Genomic DNA, 17962 nt, shown 5'->3' on the forward strand with positions numbered 1-17962 from the left:
CAATCGGGTTTCAGGCCCGGGTTCGGCACAGAGACAGCCTTGGTCGCCCTGTACGATGACCTTTGTCGGGAGAAAGACAAGGGAAGTGTAACTCTGCTGATTCTCCTTGATTTATCTGTGGCCTTTGATACCATCGACCATGGTATCCTTCTGGGGAGACTCGCTGATCTGGGAGTTGGAGGTACTGCTCGGCAGTGGTTCTGCTCCTACTTGGCGGGTCGGCTCCAGAAGGTAGTGCATGGGGAATATCACTCGGCACCCTGGGCTCTCCAGTATGGAGTTCCGCAGGGGTCAGTTCTATCCCCCATGCTTTTTAACATCTACATGAAGCCACTAGGTGCGGTCATCAGGAGTTTTGGAGTGCGTTGTCATCAGTATGCTGATGACACGCAGCTCTACTTCTCCTTTTCGTCCTTTTCAGGTGAGGCTGTCAATGTGCTGAACCGGTGCCTGACCACTACAATGGACTGGATGAGAGCTAACAAACTGAGGCTTAATCCAGACAAGACTGAAATGCTGTTAGTGGATAGTTCTTCTGACCAGATGGTGGATGTTCATCCTGTCCTGGATGGGGTTGCACTCCCCCTGAAGGAGCAAGTTCGTAGTTTGGGCGTTCTTTTAGAACCGTCCTTGTCACTTGAGGCTCAGGTAGCCTCGGTGGCACGGAACGCTTTCTACCAACTTCGGTTGGTGGTCCAGCTACGTCCCTATCTGGATAGAGACAATCTCGCTTAAGTTGTTCATGCTCTGGTAACCTCTAAATTGGATTACTGTAATGCGCCCTATGTGGGGCTGCCTTTGAAGACGGTTCGGAAACTGCAGCTCGTGCAAAATGCAGCGGCCAGATTGTTAACAGGGGCCAGGCGGTCCGAACATATAACACCGATTCTGGCCCGCTTGCACTGGCTGCCTATATGTTTCCGGGCCCGATTCAAGGTGCTGGTTTTAACCTATAAAGCCTTACATGGCCTGGGACCACAATACCTGATGGAACGTCTCTCCTGATACGAACCTACCCGTACACTTCGGTCAACATCGAAGGCCGTCCTCCAGGTGCCTACTCAGAGGGAAGCGTGGAGGATGGTAACCAGAAAAAGGGCTTTCTCAGTGGTGGCCCCCGAATTATGGAACGATCTCCCTGTGGAGGTACGCCTGGCGCCAACATTATTATCTTTTTGACGCCAGGTTAAAACATTCCTTTTCTCCCAGGCATTTTAATAAATTTAATAATTTAATAATTTTAATTTTAACATTTTAACATCTCAACTTATTTTTAGCATCTTAGTATGCTAGTATATTTGTATTTTAGTATGTTTAAATTGTCCTATAAATGGTTTTAACTGTATTTTGCTGTCTTGCTTGTTGTGAACCGCCCAGAGAGCTTCGGCTATGGGGCGGTATAGAAATTTAATAAATAAATTTAATAAATAAATATTGCACATTCATCATTATTTGTGCTCATGATGCTATCAGGCCAGTCATAAGCAATCCCACTTCAATACTCTTTGTGTCTACAAACCTTTTGGGGCAGACATACTGCCTCAATTCCAGTCAGTGCATATCTTGCAACTTCTTGCTGACATCCCATAACTTCTCAGACCACAAATGTTCAGGGTTTTTTTGTTTGGTCCCGGTTCTGTTGTGCTATAGCCTCTCTGGACAGCAATAATGTGGTAGCCTTGAACTAGCAAAGCAGGATAAATCCACCAGGAATGCATTATGAGTGCATCAAGAATATGTTCCAAACCACAGCTTCAATGAAATACAGCCTGGAGGGGTCTTAGCATTCCTGACAGCAGCTATTTTAAATCAGTCACTGCACTGATAGCTGTGATAGGAATTAATGTGATTTGTTTGCTTTATGTTCATTAAAGCAGAAAGAAAAGGAAGCTTTGGATTTGGTGGGCTAGCATATATTTGATTAAATTATTTTATTTACTTAGCAAGATTTTTATACTGCTTATTCAATAATAATAATAATTTCATTTCCATAAAATGCTATAAAATATTCATTAAAATAGCAATAAAACCAAACTTTATTTTATTATTTATTTATTATTACATTTATATCCCACCTTTTGTCCAAAGAACATGTTTCTCCCTCTTCTCCATTTAATCTTGCAACAGCCCTGTGAGGTAGGTTAGACTGAGAGGCAGTGTCTGGCCCAAAGTCACCCGGTGAGCTTCATGGCTGAGCAGTGATTTGAACCCTGGTCTCCCAGGTCATAGTCCAACACTCGAACAATTAAACTTTTTTAAAACAACAGTAGACATGATAAAAGTATCAAAATATAGTTAAAATCAACAGGTGCTAAAAACAAATGTACATAATCAAATTACATGTGTGGCTAGTCCAGCCAAAACATAATTTTTCCCCCAGGTTTAGGAATTTTGGTTTCCATCAATTGTTGGCAGAGATTAATTCCCAAAGAATGTCTCCCTTCTTCCTAAGACTGGATATCAGGAGCTCCCTTCTGCCCTATAGAACCACATTTACTACCCAAAGTGCTGAAGAGTCACCCCACTTGAATGGCTTCCCCTCTGCAGTTATGTCAGGACTCTTCACAGGGTTTCCCCTGGAGGAGTGTTGGGGTCTATGCGGACAACTGGCAGTGGAAATTCTGGAAAATACATGTTGGAGTACAGGCTATATAGTTGCCTAAGAGAGAAATCTCTAGGAAAGACATTGGGGGATAAATGGGTTTGGGCAGTGAGGGATTCTTGGTGTTTTTCCTGCAAACCAGGCCCATGCTGGTTCTGTTACAACAATGATTCTCTTAATGGATTTATGCCTCCCCCCCCGCCCAAAAAACTTGATCAGTAATTGGATTGGATATAGGAAGACAGGAAGTTGCCTTATGCCAAGTTGGGCCATTGGTCCAACCAGTTCCATATTGTCTGCACTCACTGGCAGCAACTCTCCAGGTTTTCAGGCAGGAGATGCTGGGCATGGATTAATAACAGAATCGTAAAACCATAGAATAGTAAAGTTGGAAGGGGCCTACGAGACCATCAAGTTCAACCCCCTGATAAATGCAAGAATCCAAGTTAAAATATACTGACAGGTGCCTGGATAGCTGCCTCTTGAATGCCTTCACATAATGCCTCCTTCAACATAAGAAGAGCCCAGCTGGCTCAGGCCATTGGCCCATCTAGTCCAGCTTCCTGTTCTCACAGTGGCCAACCAGATGCCAATGGGGAATCTTCAAACAGGACATGAGCTCAGCATCACTCTCTCACTCCTGTTCCCCAGGAACTGGTATTCAGAGACATACTATCTCTGATACCGAAGGCAACATAGCTATCATGAGTTGCAGCCATTAGTAGCCTTATGCTCCATGATTTTGTGCAATACTTTACAAAATATCTTCATTGGTGGCAATGAAGTGCAGCAATTTAACCTTGGCTGTGGGAAGAAGGACTTCCTTTTCCCCGTTTGGAATCTTGCAATATTCAGCTTCATCAGATTAGTCGGGGTTCTAGAGCTAGGAATGAAGGGAAAAACAACCCCTTCTCTCTACCCATGTTCTCCACATTGTGTATATACACAAAAGCAACAGTAGATTAAATAATTAATAATTTGGTGCTCTTTCCTGATGCCCCAACCCAACTAACTGAGGTAGCTGCTTCACTCTGCCTAATGGCAGGGTGGCCATGTGTGGAGACCTGTCCAGAACGCCTTACCAACAGTCTTCTCATGGTGGCCTTCATCTCCTTGTTCTTCAATGCGTAGACAGTAGGGTTCAGAAAGGGGGTGACAGATATGTAGAAGATAGAGAGCATTTTATCAATCATGAACCGGGTGTCTGGACGCAGGTAAATAAACAAACAGGGCCCAAAGTACATGGTGACCACAATGAGGTGAGAGGTACATGTGGAGGCAGCCTTGCTGGTGCCTTCAGAGGGACCCCTGGAACAGATTGTGGAGAGAATGAGTGCGTAGGAGAGCAGTATGGCAAGGAAACACACCAGTGACAAAATGCCACTGTTGGTCACCATCATGACCTCCAGGGAATAGGTGTCAATGCAAGCCAACTTGATGACCAAGGGAATGTCACAGAAATAGTTGTCCACCCGATTGGGCCCACAGAAGGGTGCGTTAATGGTAAAATACAGTTGCACACTGCCATGGAGGAGCCCACCAGCCCAGGAAGCTAGCACAAGCCCTATGCAGTGGTGCCGGCTCATGAGTGAGGCATAGCGGAGAGGATGGCAGATGGCCACGTACCGGTCATAGGCCATAGCTGTCAGAAAGAGCATCTCGCCACCTGCAAAGAAATGGAGGAACAAAATTTGGGCCATGCAGCCCTGGAAAGAGATGGCTTGGTGTTGGGCAAGGAGATCAAAGAGATACCTTGGGGTGGCAAAAGAGGACAAGCACAGATCCAGTAAAGCCAGATGACCTAGCAGAAAGAGCATGGGGGAATCAGAAAGGTGCTGATCACTGATAATTGCTGAGAAGATGAGAATGTTGCTGAAGACAGTAGCCATGTAAAGGAGGAGGAACAATATAAATAAGAGGACGTTGACTTCCCAGGTTTCAGACAGGCCCAGCAGGACAAACTCGGTCACCATTGTCTGGTTGCCCCACGCCATCCACTTACTGTGTATCACTGAAAAAAATTGGGGAGAAGGAGAAAAGAGACAGCAGTGAGATACTTCCTTTCCATCATAGCCTTAAGTTAAGTCAATAAAGGGCATGCCTATGTGTCAGCTACCATTATTGCTCTTGGTTGTGTCCCAGTGGTACCTACATTATCCACAGGAACATAGGCAGCTGCCTTATAGTGAGTCAGACCATTATTCCATCTATACCAGGCATGGGGAATCTGTCACCCTCCAGATGTTGTTGGACTCCAATCAGCCCGAAACAGCTTGGCCAATAAACTAAGGATGATGGGAGTTGGAGTCCAACAATATCTGGAGCGCCACAGGATCTTCAAACAACAGAAGAGAAGGGGATGCTCTTCAGTAATGATGGAGAATGACAAAACTGTGAATTCAGAGTAGGGGTGTGATTTGGATTTGGAACCTCATTTACCATTAATTCACTTATTCGCTATCCTTGCAGATGGAATTTTTATGTCCTCATTTTCCACGGCTATATTTGGAAACACATCTTGTTAAAAAAAACAGTTTTTAAAAAACCCTGTGTCTAAAATATTGCTATTAGTATTTTTATCAATATTTCCATCAATTTATGAATATTTTATTCAATTTATTGAAAGCTCCTTTTAAAATATCAATATTAATATCATTTTCTCGCAAGGGAGGAAAAACAGTTCAGTAAAAGCAGTGGCAAAGAATGAACTCAAATCAATACCAGCCGTTATGAGGATGTAATACTTTGAAACTGGCACTGGCCAACAGATCCCATCCCTAATCAGAGTCCCTCAGTCCTGGGATACAGTCTCTGTCACATACCCTGGGGAGAACTGTAGGGCCACAGGATCCCTGTCCTTTATTTAGACATTTTTTGTATTTTCTATGAGGACTGGACATGCCCAGTGGTCACAGAATGCTGAGTGCATCTGTAGTGGGAGCAGTGTGGCAAACAAGGAGAGGGAGAATGGAATGGCGTATCCAGGAAAAGGACATGACTGGCTGGAGCACTACAACATTTTGGTCTTTTCTGTTCTGTTCTGTTCATGTTCACAGAAATGGCTAGATGCATCTGAACATCACTCAAAATAGGTAACTATGAAAACTCCACTTTCCTTTCAGGGAAACGTGGTTCAAACGATTGTGGGATGGGTGAGGAAGAAGGAGACCAGGGCTCCAAAACGGCCTCTGGGGTCTCCAGCCCACCAGCCCCACAATGCCAGAGATAAAAGTGAGAGGGGGTGAAATCCTAGAATGGGGGAAAGGAAAGAAGAACAAGAACTAGGATTTACTGAAAGAAGAGAAAAGATTGGAGGACACAAAAGGAACGACTCCGATGGGTATACAATTTTAAACTAAAGTCTCTAAACAAGAGAACAGACATGGATGAGACCACACAATGCAGCTTCTGCTTCTTCCTCCACAGCCTTCTCTGCATGGTACCTTCTCCTTAGACTCTCCTCTGAGTGAACCCCTCCGTCCTCTATGGCAGCTCTGAAGTTCCTAAAACGGTTGTGCTCCAGGCATCCCACAGGGTTACAGTGTATTTTAAAGCACAACCCTTTTCTTAGGAACATATTCACATTAGAAGAGCCCTGCTGGTTCAGGCCAAAGGACCATCTGGTCCAGCATTCTGTCATCACGGCGCAAACAGACAACAGAGCTGTCATGGTTATGCTCTGCCTCCGTGGCCAGAGGCAGCATCTTTCTAAGTATCAGTAGCTGGAACCTGTAGGAGGGGAGAGTGCTGTGGTGCTCAGGTCCTGCTTGAGGGCTTCCCATAAAGGGCATCTGAAGAACCACCGTGAGAAGAGGATGCTGGATTAGATGGCCATTGGCCTGATCCAGCAGGGCTCTTTTTTTGTCCTTATGATCCCCACTTGTAATTCCCAACAACTGGCATTCAGACAGCATTTGAAAAATAATGATACACCCTCATCTGGTTTTTACCCACCTGTAAATTCAAAAAAAGAATTTCTTGAGCTTTTCTCGAGCCACTTCTCCAGAGGTTGAACTTAGCATGGGGACGGAGCTGTGCAATCCACTTCCATCTTCTGCCTGTGAGTGATGTAGGGAAGAGACATCTGTGGAGATGATATATCTGCTGAAAAGGCAGGATGAACAGCAAATTAAGAGAGAATGGAGTGTGTGCGTGTGTGTATGTGTCTGTTAATTGCTCATTCTTTTCCAAAAGGAACTGCGTTAGCTGGTGCTTTATCTGATTTTAGGGAGTTAGTGGGAGGGGGCGGGGAGAGAGACTTTGTGACTAAGGCAAGTGTTACAGAGATGTCCTCAAGGGTGCCCTGTGTGTTGGTTTGACTTCTGTCTTGGTTTCCTGTGTAGGCGGCAGGGGATAAAAAAAACAGGGGTATGATTTCCCCCACCTGAATGTGTGGTGCCACCATGGAATAATCTCCTACTGCCCCAAATTGAAAACAAGGAAAGATGAAAGGGGAAAAAAAGAAAGGAAAAACCAGACTTTATTTTATTATGTATTTATTATTTTATTTCTATCCCACCTTTCCTCCAAGGAGCTCAAGGTGGCGTACATGTTTCTCTCCCTTCTCCATTTAATCCTCACAACAGCCCTATGAGGTAGGTTAGGCTGAGAGGCAGTGTCTGGCCCAAAGTCACCCAGTGAGCTACATGGCTGAGCAAGGATATGAACCCTGATCACCCAGGTCATAGTCCAACACACAAACTTTCAAAAAACAACAGTAAAGATGATAAAATTATCAAAATATAGATAAAATCAACAGGTGTTACAATCAAATTTCCATAGTCAAATTATATGTCTGCTAGTCTTACCTATGGGAAAAAAATGTTTGCAGGTTTAGGGATTTTTGTTTCCATGAGTTGTTGGCAGAGATTAATACCCAAAAAATATCTCCCTTCCACCTAAGACTGGATGTCGAGAGCTCCCTTCTGCCCTATAGAAGCAAGTTTACTACCAAAAGTCCTGTAGGGTCATCCCCCTTGGCAAGGCTGAATGTCTTCCCCTCTGCAGTTACCTTACGACAGTTCACAAAGATTCCCTTGGAGGGGCGCTGGGGTTTATTTATTTAATTTATTTATTATTTGATTTATATCCCGCCCTTCGTCCCAGCAGCAGCCCAGGGAGGTTTAGAAAATCTGTGTTGCAGTTCAGGCTATATAGTTGCCAGAGAAAGAAATCTCTAGAAAAGTAGATGGGGGAGAAATGGGTTTATTTCGGAGAGGACATCTTGGTGTTTTTGCTGACAAACAGGCTCATGTTGGTTCTCTTACAGCAATGATTCTCTTAGGGGTTTATGCCTTTCTCCCGCCCTCTAAAAGATGATCAATCATTAAAACGTATGAAGTAGGGATTGTACAGGTTTTTGACCTCCCTGGAATCCAGGCTCAAATCCTGGACTCTGATTGGGACAGAATTATTTCCAGACTGGACTTGACACCACCCAGTTCCAGTGGCTTCAAGCTCTATTCTGGAAAGACCATGTGAACTGACCCTTCAGGTAGCCACGGGCTGTCTGTAGACCACACCATGCTTCACTTGTACAGTCGTTGAGGCCATTCCAGACTGGTTTGTAGGATCAACTCCAATTCTCCCCTGGCGTTCATTGCTCTGTAGGTTTCTGACTGTGGTTCACCCCTTCTCAGTTTTTTAAAAATATTGTCTGGGGAACTGGATATAGAAACACAGGCAGTTACCTTATGCTGAGTGGGACCATTGGTCCAGCCGACTCCAGATTGTCTGCACTCACTGACAGCAACTCTCCAGAATTTCAGGCAGGAGATGCTAGGCAGGGATTAATAACAGTATCATAAAACCATAGAATAGTAGAGATGGAGGGGCCTGTAAGGCTATTGAATTTATTTATTTTATTTTTATTTTATTAAGCTTATATACCGCCCGACTAGCAACAGCTCTCTGGGCGGTGAACATTAAAAATACAATAAAAATAACACAATACAGTATATCACAATACAAAACTGTACAAAAAACTGTACAGTTTAAAATCAAAATATAATAATTTAGAATTAACAGGAATTAAAATGCCTCAGAGAAGATAAAGGTTTTAACCTGGCGCCGAAAAGATGATAGTGTCGGCGCCAGGCGCACCTCCTCGGGGAGACCATTCCATAGTTCGGGGGCCACCACTGAGAAGGCCCTAGATCTTGTCACCCACGGGGTTGAGCAATGTTCCCCAAGCACTATCTTCTGGAGACGACCCTCTAAGTAGGAGCGGAACCACTGCCAAGCAGTGCCTCCAACTCCCAACTCCGCAAGCCTCTCCAGAAGGATACCATGGTCGATGGTATCAAAAGCCGCTGAGAGGTCAAGGAGAATCAACAGAGTTACACTCCCTCTGTCTCTCTCCCGACATAGGTCATCAAACAGGGTGACCAAGGCAGTCTCAGTGCCAAAACCAGGCCTGAACCCCGATTGAAATGGATCTAGATAATCGGTTTCATCCAATAGCGCCTGGAGCTGGTCAGCAACCACACCTTCCAGGATCTTGCCCAGGAACCGAACATTGGCTACTGGTCTGTAGCTGCTGAAATCCTCTGGGTCCAAGGAAGGTTTTTTCAGGAGTGGTCTCACTGCCGTCTCTTTCAGACAGCCAGGGACCACTCCCTCTCGTAAAGAGGCATTAATCACTTCCTTGGCCCAGCCAACTGTTCCTTCCTTGCTAGTTTTAATTAGCCAAGAGGGGCAAGGATCCAGTACCGAAGTGGTCGCACAAACCTGTCCAAGCACCTTGTCCACGTCCTCGAACTGAACCAACTGAAACTCATCCAACAAAACATGACAAGACTGTGCTCCGGACACCTCAGTAGGATTAACTGCTATTAAATAGGAGTCTAAGTCCCGGCGAATGCATGAGATCTTATGCTGGAAGTGTTCAGCAAATTTATTACATCGAGCTACCAATGTATCTGCCGTATCTTGTAGGCCTGGATGGAGTAGGCCACGAACCACTTTAAAAAGCTCCCGTGGGCGTGAGAGAGATGACTGAATAGAGGCGTCGCAATGTTGTTTTTTTTGCCGCCCTCACCGCTCCTACATAGAGCTTAGTAGAAGCACGAACCAGCTCATAATTGCATTCGTCGGGAGTTCGTCTCCATCTCCACTCAAGCCGCCTCCTGTCTTGTTTCATCGCTCTCAGCTCCGGAGTATACCAAGGAGCTGTATGAGCTGTACATAGGAGAGGGCGCGCAGGAGCGATCATGTCAACAGCCCAGGTCATCTCTGTATTCCACAGATCGGCCAGGGCTTCGACAGGAGCGCCAGTCTTATCAGCTGGAAACCCCCCCAGAGCCTTTTGAAAACCTTCAGAATTCATTAGTCTCCGGGGGCAGACCAATTTAATAGGTTCCCCACCCTTGCAGAGGGAAAAGGCTACTGAAAGTCTAAACTTCAGCAAGCAATGATCTGTCCATGGCAACGGGAGAGATGTAAAACTCCCCACATCCAGATCACTATCCCCATGTCCGGTAGCAAAGACCAGGTCAAGAGTATGCCCCGATGTATGTGTTGGGCCACTAACATATTGAGACAGCCCCATGGTTGTCATGGCGGCCATGAAGTCCTGAGCTGCCCCAGACAAAGTAGCCTCAGCATGAATGTTGAGATCTCCCAGTACTAATAGTCTGGGGGATCTCAACAGTACCTCCGAGACCACTTCCGTCAGCTCAGTTAGGGAAGCCATTGGGCAGCAAGGTGGGCGGTACACCAAAAGGATTCCCAGTCTGTCCCTCTGGCCCAGCACAAGGTGCAAACACTCCAGACCAGTGATTGCATGGACATGGTGCTTGGTGAGTGAGATGGAACTCTTATCCAACCCCCTGCTCAATGCAGGAAGGTTGAATACAGTATAGGGTTGCCAGGTTCATGGGCTGAGACTGAACCTGTATCTTTAGAAGAGAAAGTCAGCCAAATGCAGGTGTCCATTCAACACTGTAATGAGAAAAACCACAAGGTGGGATTCTCCCTTCCCCCTGCACAACTTGGCAATTTGGCTGACTTTCTCTTCTCCTAACGATACCGGATCAGTCTCAGGCCATGAACCTGGCAACCCTAATACAGTATAATGTCTTCTTAAAAATAAGAAGAGCCCTGCTGGGTCTGGCCATTGGCCCATCTAGTCCAGCATCCTGTTCTCACGGTGGCCAACCAGATGTCTATGGGGAATCTGCAAGCAGGACATGAACTCAGCAGCACTCTCTCACTCATGTTCCCCAGAAAGTGTTATTCAGAGGCATACTTCCGCTGATACTGAAGGCAACATAGCTGTTGTCACAGGCATTGATAGCCATAGATATGTCAGCGCCATAGAAACTCTCTCTCATGTCATCTTTGAGTGCGCCCTATATGATGATATTCGCTCCAAATTCATAACCCCCATCATAAATAAATACCCCTACAAACCGCTTGACTGTTTACTTTTCCATCTTCTGTCAGCGGCTAATAAGGATACTATCTTGCCAGTCGCTAAATACATTTTTGCGGCCCAATCAATACGGAGGGCATCTATCCCTTCAGAAGCTTCCGCTACCTTATTGTAACTGTTTCCCTTGTTGTTCTATTGTTTTATTGTTTTAACATGACTGCATCTTTGTAACCTTTTGTTATAAATGTACGTAGTTTTATTTATAAATGTTTTTGGTCTATGACTGTATCAATAAAGATTGATTGATAGCCTTATCCTCCAAGATTTTGTGTAATATTTTTAAAAACATCTGAGTTGGTAGCCATCACGCGTGGCAATTTAACTTTCTGCTGCGGGAAGAAGCTCTTCCTTTCTGCACTTTGAAATCTTGCAATATTCAGCTTCATTAGATCAATCCTGGTTCTAGAATCAGGAGAGAAGGGGGGGAACCTCTCTATCCACATTCTCCACACTGCATATATACAGAAAAACATCAGTAAATTAAATAGCTAAGACGGAGAGCACTTTATCAAGTGCCACCTTCTTAACCATGAAATAATCTCCCACTGCCCCAATCCGAAAACAAGGAAAGATTAAAGGAAGGAAAAGAAAGGAAAAGCATAAAAGATATTTAGGATTGGATTTAACAGTAGCCCTGCTTGAAGCAGAAACATTGAAATTAATAAAACTAAGTTGGACATATCTGTTAATTTCAGTGGGCTTACTCTGAGTAGGACTAGTACTGAATAAATGAATAACAAGATTAAAGGGAAGATTTGTGGCTATACAATTATCCAGGTGCCTGGCTGGTCTTGCACCCTGAACATGCCCCTTAACTCCTTGGCTCTTTTGGCTTTGGTCCACTGATGGCTATGGAAAGCCAACAAGGCCCTGTGCCTCTATCTAGCCATCAGTTTGCCCAGGTGATAACTGAGAACCAACATATCTCCCACAAGCACCATCCCAAGTAAAATGATAATTGCTTGCATCTCTTAAGGGTTGGGATCCTCATCGGGCACATGAAAGTCTCTTGGCAACTTACAGTTCTGCATAAGGTCATTATTTCTCCAACCTGACGCCCTCCAGCCTGGCAGGGGCAGATAGGAGTTGTAGTCTAAAGCGACCAGAGGGCACCAGTTATGGAAGACTCCACAGTACTCAAGGCCAAGCACAGTCTGAACTTGGGATACCTATTTTTATCTGATATTTTGGTCATTAATGCAGAGAGAAAAGAAGGTTTTGGACTCAGAGAGGCAGCATATTTTGGATTTATTTATTTTATTTACTTAGCAAGATTTGTATACTGCTTATTCAACAAAAATGATTTGGTTTATATAAAATGCTATAAAATATTCACTAAAATAGCAATAAAACCAGACTTTAATTTATTTTTATTTATTATTGCATATATATTTCACCTTTCCTCCAAGGAGCTCAAGGTGGCATACATTTTTCTCCCTCTTCTCTGTTTAATCCTCACAACAGCCCTGTGAGGTAGGTTAGGCTGAGAGGCAGTGTCTGGCTCAAAGTCACCCAGTGAGATTCATGGCTGAGCAGAGATTTGAACCCTGGTCTCCCAGGTCATAGTCCAACACTTAAACTTAAAAAAAAAACAGTAGACATGATAAAATTATCAAAATATAGTTAAAATCAACAGGTGTTAAAAACAAATGTACATAATCAAATTACATGTGTGGCTAGTCCAGCCTATGCATAATTTTTTTCCTGGTTTAGGAATTTTGGTTTCCATGAGATGTTGGCAGAGATTAATACCCAAGAATGTCTCCTTTCTACCTAAGACTGGATATCAGGAGCTCCCTTCTGCCCTATAGAACCAAGTTTACTACCCAAAGTGCTGAAGAGTCACCCCCCTCGGCAAGGTTGAATGGCTTCCCCTCTGCAGTTATGTCAGGACTCTTCACAGGGATTCCCCTGGAGGAGTGTTGGGGTCTATGCGGACAACTGGCAGTGGAAATCTTGGAAAATACTTGTTGCAGTGCAGGCTATATAGTTGCCTGAGACAGAAATCTCTAGGAAAGTCATTGGGGGATAAATGGGTTTGAGTCGGTGAGGGATTCTTGGTGTTTTTCCTGGCAAACCAGGCCCATGTTGGTTCTGTTACAGCAATGATTCTCTTAATGGATTTATGCCTCCCCCCCCAGCCCAAATATCATGATCAGTAATTCACATGTGTGAAGTAGGGATTATAAATGTTTTTGACCTCCTTGGAATCTAGGCTCAAATCCTGGTTGGGACAGAATTATTTCCAGACCGGACTTGACAGCACCCAGTTCAAGAGGGTTCAAGCTCTTTTCTGGAATTGTATTGCCTGGGGAATTGGATATAGGAACACAGGAAGTTACCTTATGCCAAGTTGGGCCATTGGTCCAATGAGTTTCATATTGTCTGCACTCACTGGCAGCAGCTCTCCAGGATTTCAGACAGGATATGCTGGGCATGGATTAATAACAGAATCATAAAACCATAGAATAGTAGAGTTGGAAGGGTCCTATCATATCATCAGGTTCAACCCCCTGATAAATGCAGGAATCCAAGTTAAAGTATACTGACAGGTGCCTGGACAGCTGCCTCTTCAATGCCTTCACATAATGCCTCCTTCAACATAAGAAGAGCCCAGCTGGCTCAGGCCATTGGCCCATCTATTTATTTATTTATTTATTTTTATTTAATTAAGCTTATATACCGCCCGACTAGCAACAGCTCTCTGGGCGGTGAACATTAAAAATACAATAAAAATAACACAAAACTGTACACAAAACTGTACAGTCTAAAATCAAAATATAATAATTTACAATTAACAGGAATTAAAATGCCTCAGAGAAGAGAAAGGTTTTAACCTGGCGCCGAAAAGATGATAGTGTCGGCGCCAGGCGCACCTCCTCGGAGAGACCATTCCATAGTTCGGGGGCCACCACTGAGAAGGCCCTAGATCTTGTCACCACTCTCCGGGCTTCCCTATGAGTCGGAACCCGGAGGATGGCCTTCATAGTAGACCGTAGTGTACGGGCCGGTTCATATCGGGAGAGGCGTTCCGACAGATATCGTGGTCCTGCGCCATATAAGGCTTTATAGGTAAGTACCAACACTTTGAATCTGGCCTGGAAGCATATTGGAAACCAGTGCAAACGGGCTAGCACAGGTGTTATATGCTCAGACCGCTTAGTTCTTGTTAGCAGTCTGGCCGCCGCATTTTGCACTAGCTGTAGCTTCCGAATCGTCTTCAAAGGTAGCCCTACGTAAAGCGCATTGCAGTAGTCCAGACGCGAGGTTACCATAGCATGTACCACTGATGAGAGGTCCTCCTTACTCAGATAGGGACGTAGCTGGGCTTCCTGTTCTCACGGTGGCCAACCAGATGTCTATGGGAAATCTGCAAGCAGGACATGATCTCAACAGCACTCTCTCACTCCTGTTCCCCAGAAACTGGTATTAAGAGAAATAATATCTCTGATCCTGAAGGCAACATAGCTATCATGAGTCGCAGGCATTGATAGCCTTATGCTCCATGATTTTGTGTAATACTTTTAAAAATATCTTAGTTGGTGGCCATGAAGCGCAGCAATTTAACCTTGGCTATGGGAAGAAGGACTTCCTTTTCCCCCTTTGGAATCTTGCAACATTCAGATTCATCAGATTAGTCCCGGTTCTAGAATTAGGAGTGAAGGGAAAAACAACCCCCTTCTCTCTATCCGCGTTCTCCACACTGTGTATATACACAAAAGCAACAGTAGATTAAGTAGCTAATAATGTGGTGCCCTTTCCTGATGCCCCAAGCCAACTAACTGAGGTAGCTGCCTCACTCTGCCTAATGGCAGGGTGGCCATGAGTGGACACCTGTCCAGAACGTCTTACCAACAGTCTTCTCATGGTGGCCTTCATCTCCTTGTTCTTCAACGCGTAGACAGTAGGGTTCAGAAAGGGGGTGACAGAGATGTAGAAGACGGAAAGCATTTTATCAATCATGAACCGGGTGTCTGGACGCAGGTAAATAAACAAACAGGGCCCAAAGTACATGGTGACCACAATGAGGTGAGAGGTACATGTGGAGGCAGCCTTGCTGGTGCCTTCAGAGGGACCCCGGGAACAGATTGTGGAGAGAATGAGTGCATAGGAGAACAATATGGCAAGGAAACACACCAGTGACAAAATGCCACTGTTGGTCACCATCATGACCTCCAGGGAATCGGTGTCAATGCAAGCCAACTTGATGACCAAGGGAATGTCACAGAAGTAGTTGTCCACCCGATTGGGCCCACAGAAGGGTGCGTTAATGGTGAAACACAGTTGCACACTGCCGTGGAGGAGCCCACCGGCCCAGGAGACTAGAACAAGCCCTATGCAATGGCGTCGGCTCATGAGTGAGGCATAGCGGAGAGGATGGCAGATGGCCACACACCGATCATAGGCCATAGCTATCAGCAGGAACATCTCGCCACCTACAAAGACATGGAGGAAGAAGATTTGGGCCATGCAGTCCTGGAAAGAGATGGCTTGGCGTTGGGCAAGGAAATCAAAGAGATACCTTGGGGTGGCAAAAGAGGACAAGCACAGATCCAGTAAAGCCAGATGAGCTAGCAGAAAGAACATGGGTGAATCAAAAAGGTGGTGATTGCTGGTAATTGCTAAGAAGATGAGAATATTGCTGAAGAGAGTAGCGGTGTAAAGGATGAAGAAGAAGACAAATAAGAGGACGTTGACTTCCCAGGTTTCAGAAAGACCCAGCAGGACAAACTCGGTCACCATTGTCTGGTTGCCCCTCGCCATCCACTTACTGTGTATCACTGAGAAAACTGGGGAGGGAGAAAGGAGACGGCAGTGAGATACTTTCATTCCATCATAGTCTTAAGTTAAGTCACCAAAGGACGTACCTGTGTATCAGCTGCCATTATTAGCCTTGGTTGTGTCCCAGTGGACCTACATTATCCACTGGAACATAGAAACCTGTCTTATACTGAGTCAGACCATTATTCCATCTACACCAGGGGTGGAGAATCTGTGGTCCTCCAGATCCTGTTGGACTTGCATCAGACTGAAACAGCATAGCCAAAGGTCCAAGGATGAAGGGTGTTGGAGTCCAACAATACCTGGAGGGCCACAGGATCCCTGCCCTTTATTTAGTCATATTTTTTTCTGTCTTTTATGAAGACAGGAAATTGCCTTATATTGAGTCAGACAGGCGTTGTTCCATTGAGCTCAGTATTGTGTACACTGACTGGCAGTGGCTCGTCAGGGTTTCAGACAGGAGACAATTCCTAACCCTACCTGGAGATTTCGGGGACTGAGCCTGGGGCCTTCTACATGCAAAGGAGAAGCTTGAGTGCTGAGCCATGGTCCTTTCCCCATCCTACCATCTCCTCTGAAAATATTGTGGATACCGTAAAAAAAAATAGGGAAAAACCTAAGGGCACAAAAATGCAACCGCCCCCCCAAAGTAGCCCAGTAAGGACTGGACATGCCCAGTGGTCACAGAATACCGAGTGTGGGAGGGTGGGAAATAAGTTGACACATTATTGAAATTGGGGAAAGGAAAAAAGAACACGAATAAGGATTTGTTTAAGGGAGAGGTGAAAAGAAGGGAGAACTCAAAAGGAATGACTCAGATGAGTGTACAATTTTAAGATAAAGTCTATTTTTGGAAACACTTTTTTTTTGCAAAACCCTGTGTCTAAAATATTGCTATTAATATTATTATCAATATTTCTTTCAATTTATGAATTAAACAGCCACAAGAGTGGCTGTATACTAGCCAGCGTGGATTTTCCACATTCCGCAATGTTAAATTGATATTACCAACCCATGCCATCCTGATGCTTCCCACAAGCTCATTTCAAAACAAAACCTATATTCCTGAACTCAGAAATGCTTGCTTAACAACCCTCTCAGTGTTCATGGCGATAAACAAAACAGTCAGAAAGAATAGAGAGTTCAAAGTCTAAAGACAGAGAGAAAAAAACCAGATCCCTCTTGGACTTTTTTCTCTCTGAATTGAAATTCATTAAAAATCTGTTCACAGAGCACCTGTAATCTTGTTACTGACCTTGCCCCATACTCTGACCTTCATCTTCTGCAGTTTAAAAGTTAAAAAAAAAATTCTGGCTGAGTTTTAATTAATTTAAGAAATTTTGCGTTGAACTGAATGATAATGTCGGGCACGCTCAATAAGAACCAAGCGTCAGTGTTCTAAAAGCCAAGCTGATTGGCTTGGCTAATGAGGGGACCACACCCACACCAGACTTTGATTTCATGTGGGACAGTCATCTCAGAGAATCCTGGGAAGTGTAGGTTGTGAAGGGTGCTGAGAGAAGACTCCTATTCCAAGAGAGAGCTCCAGTGGCCAAAGTGGTTTAACAGTCATCTGCTCTGATTGAAGCTCTGTGATGGGAACAGGGCATCTCCTAGCAACTCTCAGCACCCTTCACTAATTACATTTCCCAGGATTCTTTGAGAGAAGCCATGACTGTCCAAAGTGAAATAAAGGTCTGGTGTGGATGTGGCCAAGGACAGCTTTGTTTTAAATTTGGGTGGGAGGCTACATGTGCCTGCTGTAGAATAAAAAGGTGAGGGAAACGCTGAAAAGCAATGACACTGTTCACAGTGTTTTCCTTTTGGAAAGGAAAGGGGCTTTCCCTCTGCCCAGTGCCCACCCACCCAATCTCCAGAGTCTGTGAGTTCAAATCCCCGCTCGTGTCTCCTAGACAATGGACTGGATGAGAGTTAACAAACTGAAGCTCAATCCAGACAAGACTGAGATGCTGTTGGTGGACGGGTTCTCTGATCAGATGGTGGATATATACCCTGTCCTGGACGGGGTTACACTCCCCCTAAAGGACCGGGTTCGTAGTCTGGGAGTCTTTTTAGACTCTTCCCTCTCACTTGAGGCTCAAGTAGCCTCGGTGGTTAGGAATGCGTTTTACCAACTTCGGTTG

The 17962-nt window shown here is 44.8% G+C and overlaps 2 protein-coding genes across 2 annotated transcripts; both read right to left on the reverse strand.

The window, feature by feature from the left end:
- Window positions 1-1175: 1175 nt before the first annotated feature.
- LOC133366183 (olfactory receptor 4K3-like) lies at window positions 1176-4596 on the reverse strand (the record flags this gene model as incomplete). Its single annotated transcript, XM_061588987.1, has 2 exons — window positions 3680-4596; window positions 1176-1197 (listed from the first exon to the last, which is right to left on the reverse strand). Coding segments are annotated over exons 1-2 (939 nt in total), but the record flags the coding sequence as incomplete, so codon positions are not given.
- Window positions 4597-14768: 10172 nt separating this feature from the next.
- Window positions 14769-15800, reverse strand: LOC133367364 (olfactory receptor 4K3-like). Its single transcript, XM_061591464.1, has one exon. The coding sequence runs from the start codon at window positions 15798-15800 to the stop codon at window positions 14769-14771; it is 1032 nt and encodes a 343-aa protein (XP_061447448.1).
- Window positions 15801-17962: the final 2162 nt, after the last annotated feature.

This window comes from Rhineura floridana, chromosome 11, assembly GCF_030035675.1.
Source record: "Rhineura floridana isolate rRhiFlo1 chromosome 11, rRhiFlo1.hap2, whole genome shotgun sequence".
NCBI lineage: Eukaryota > Metazoa > Chordata > Lepidosauria > Squamata > Rhineuridae > Rhineura > Rhineura floridana.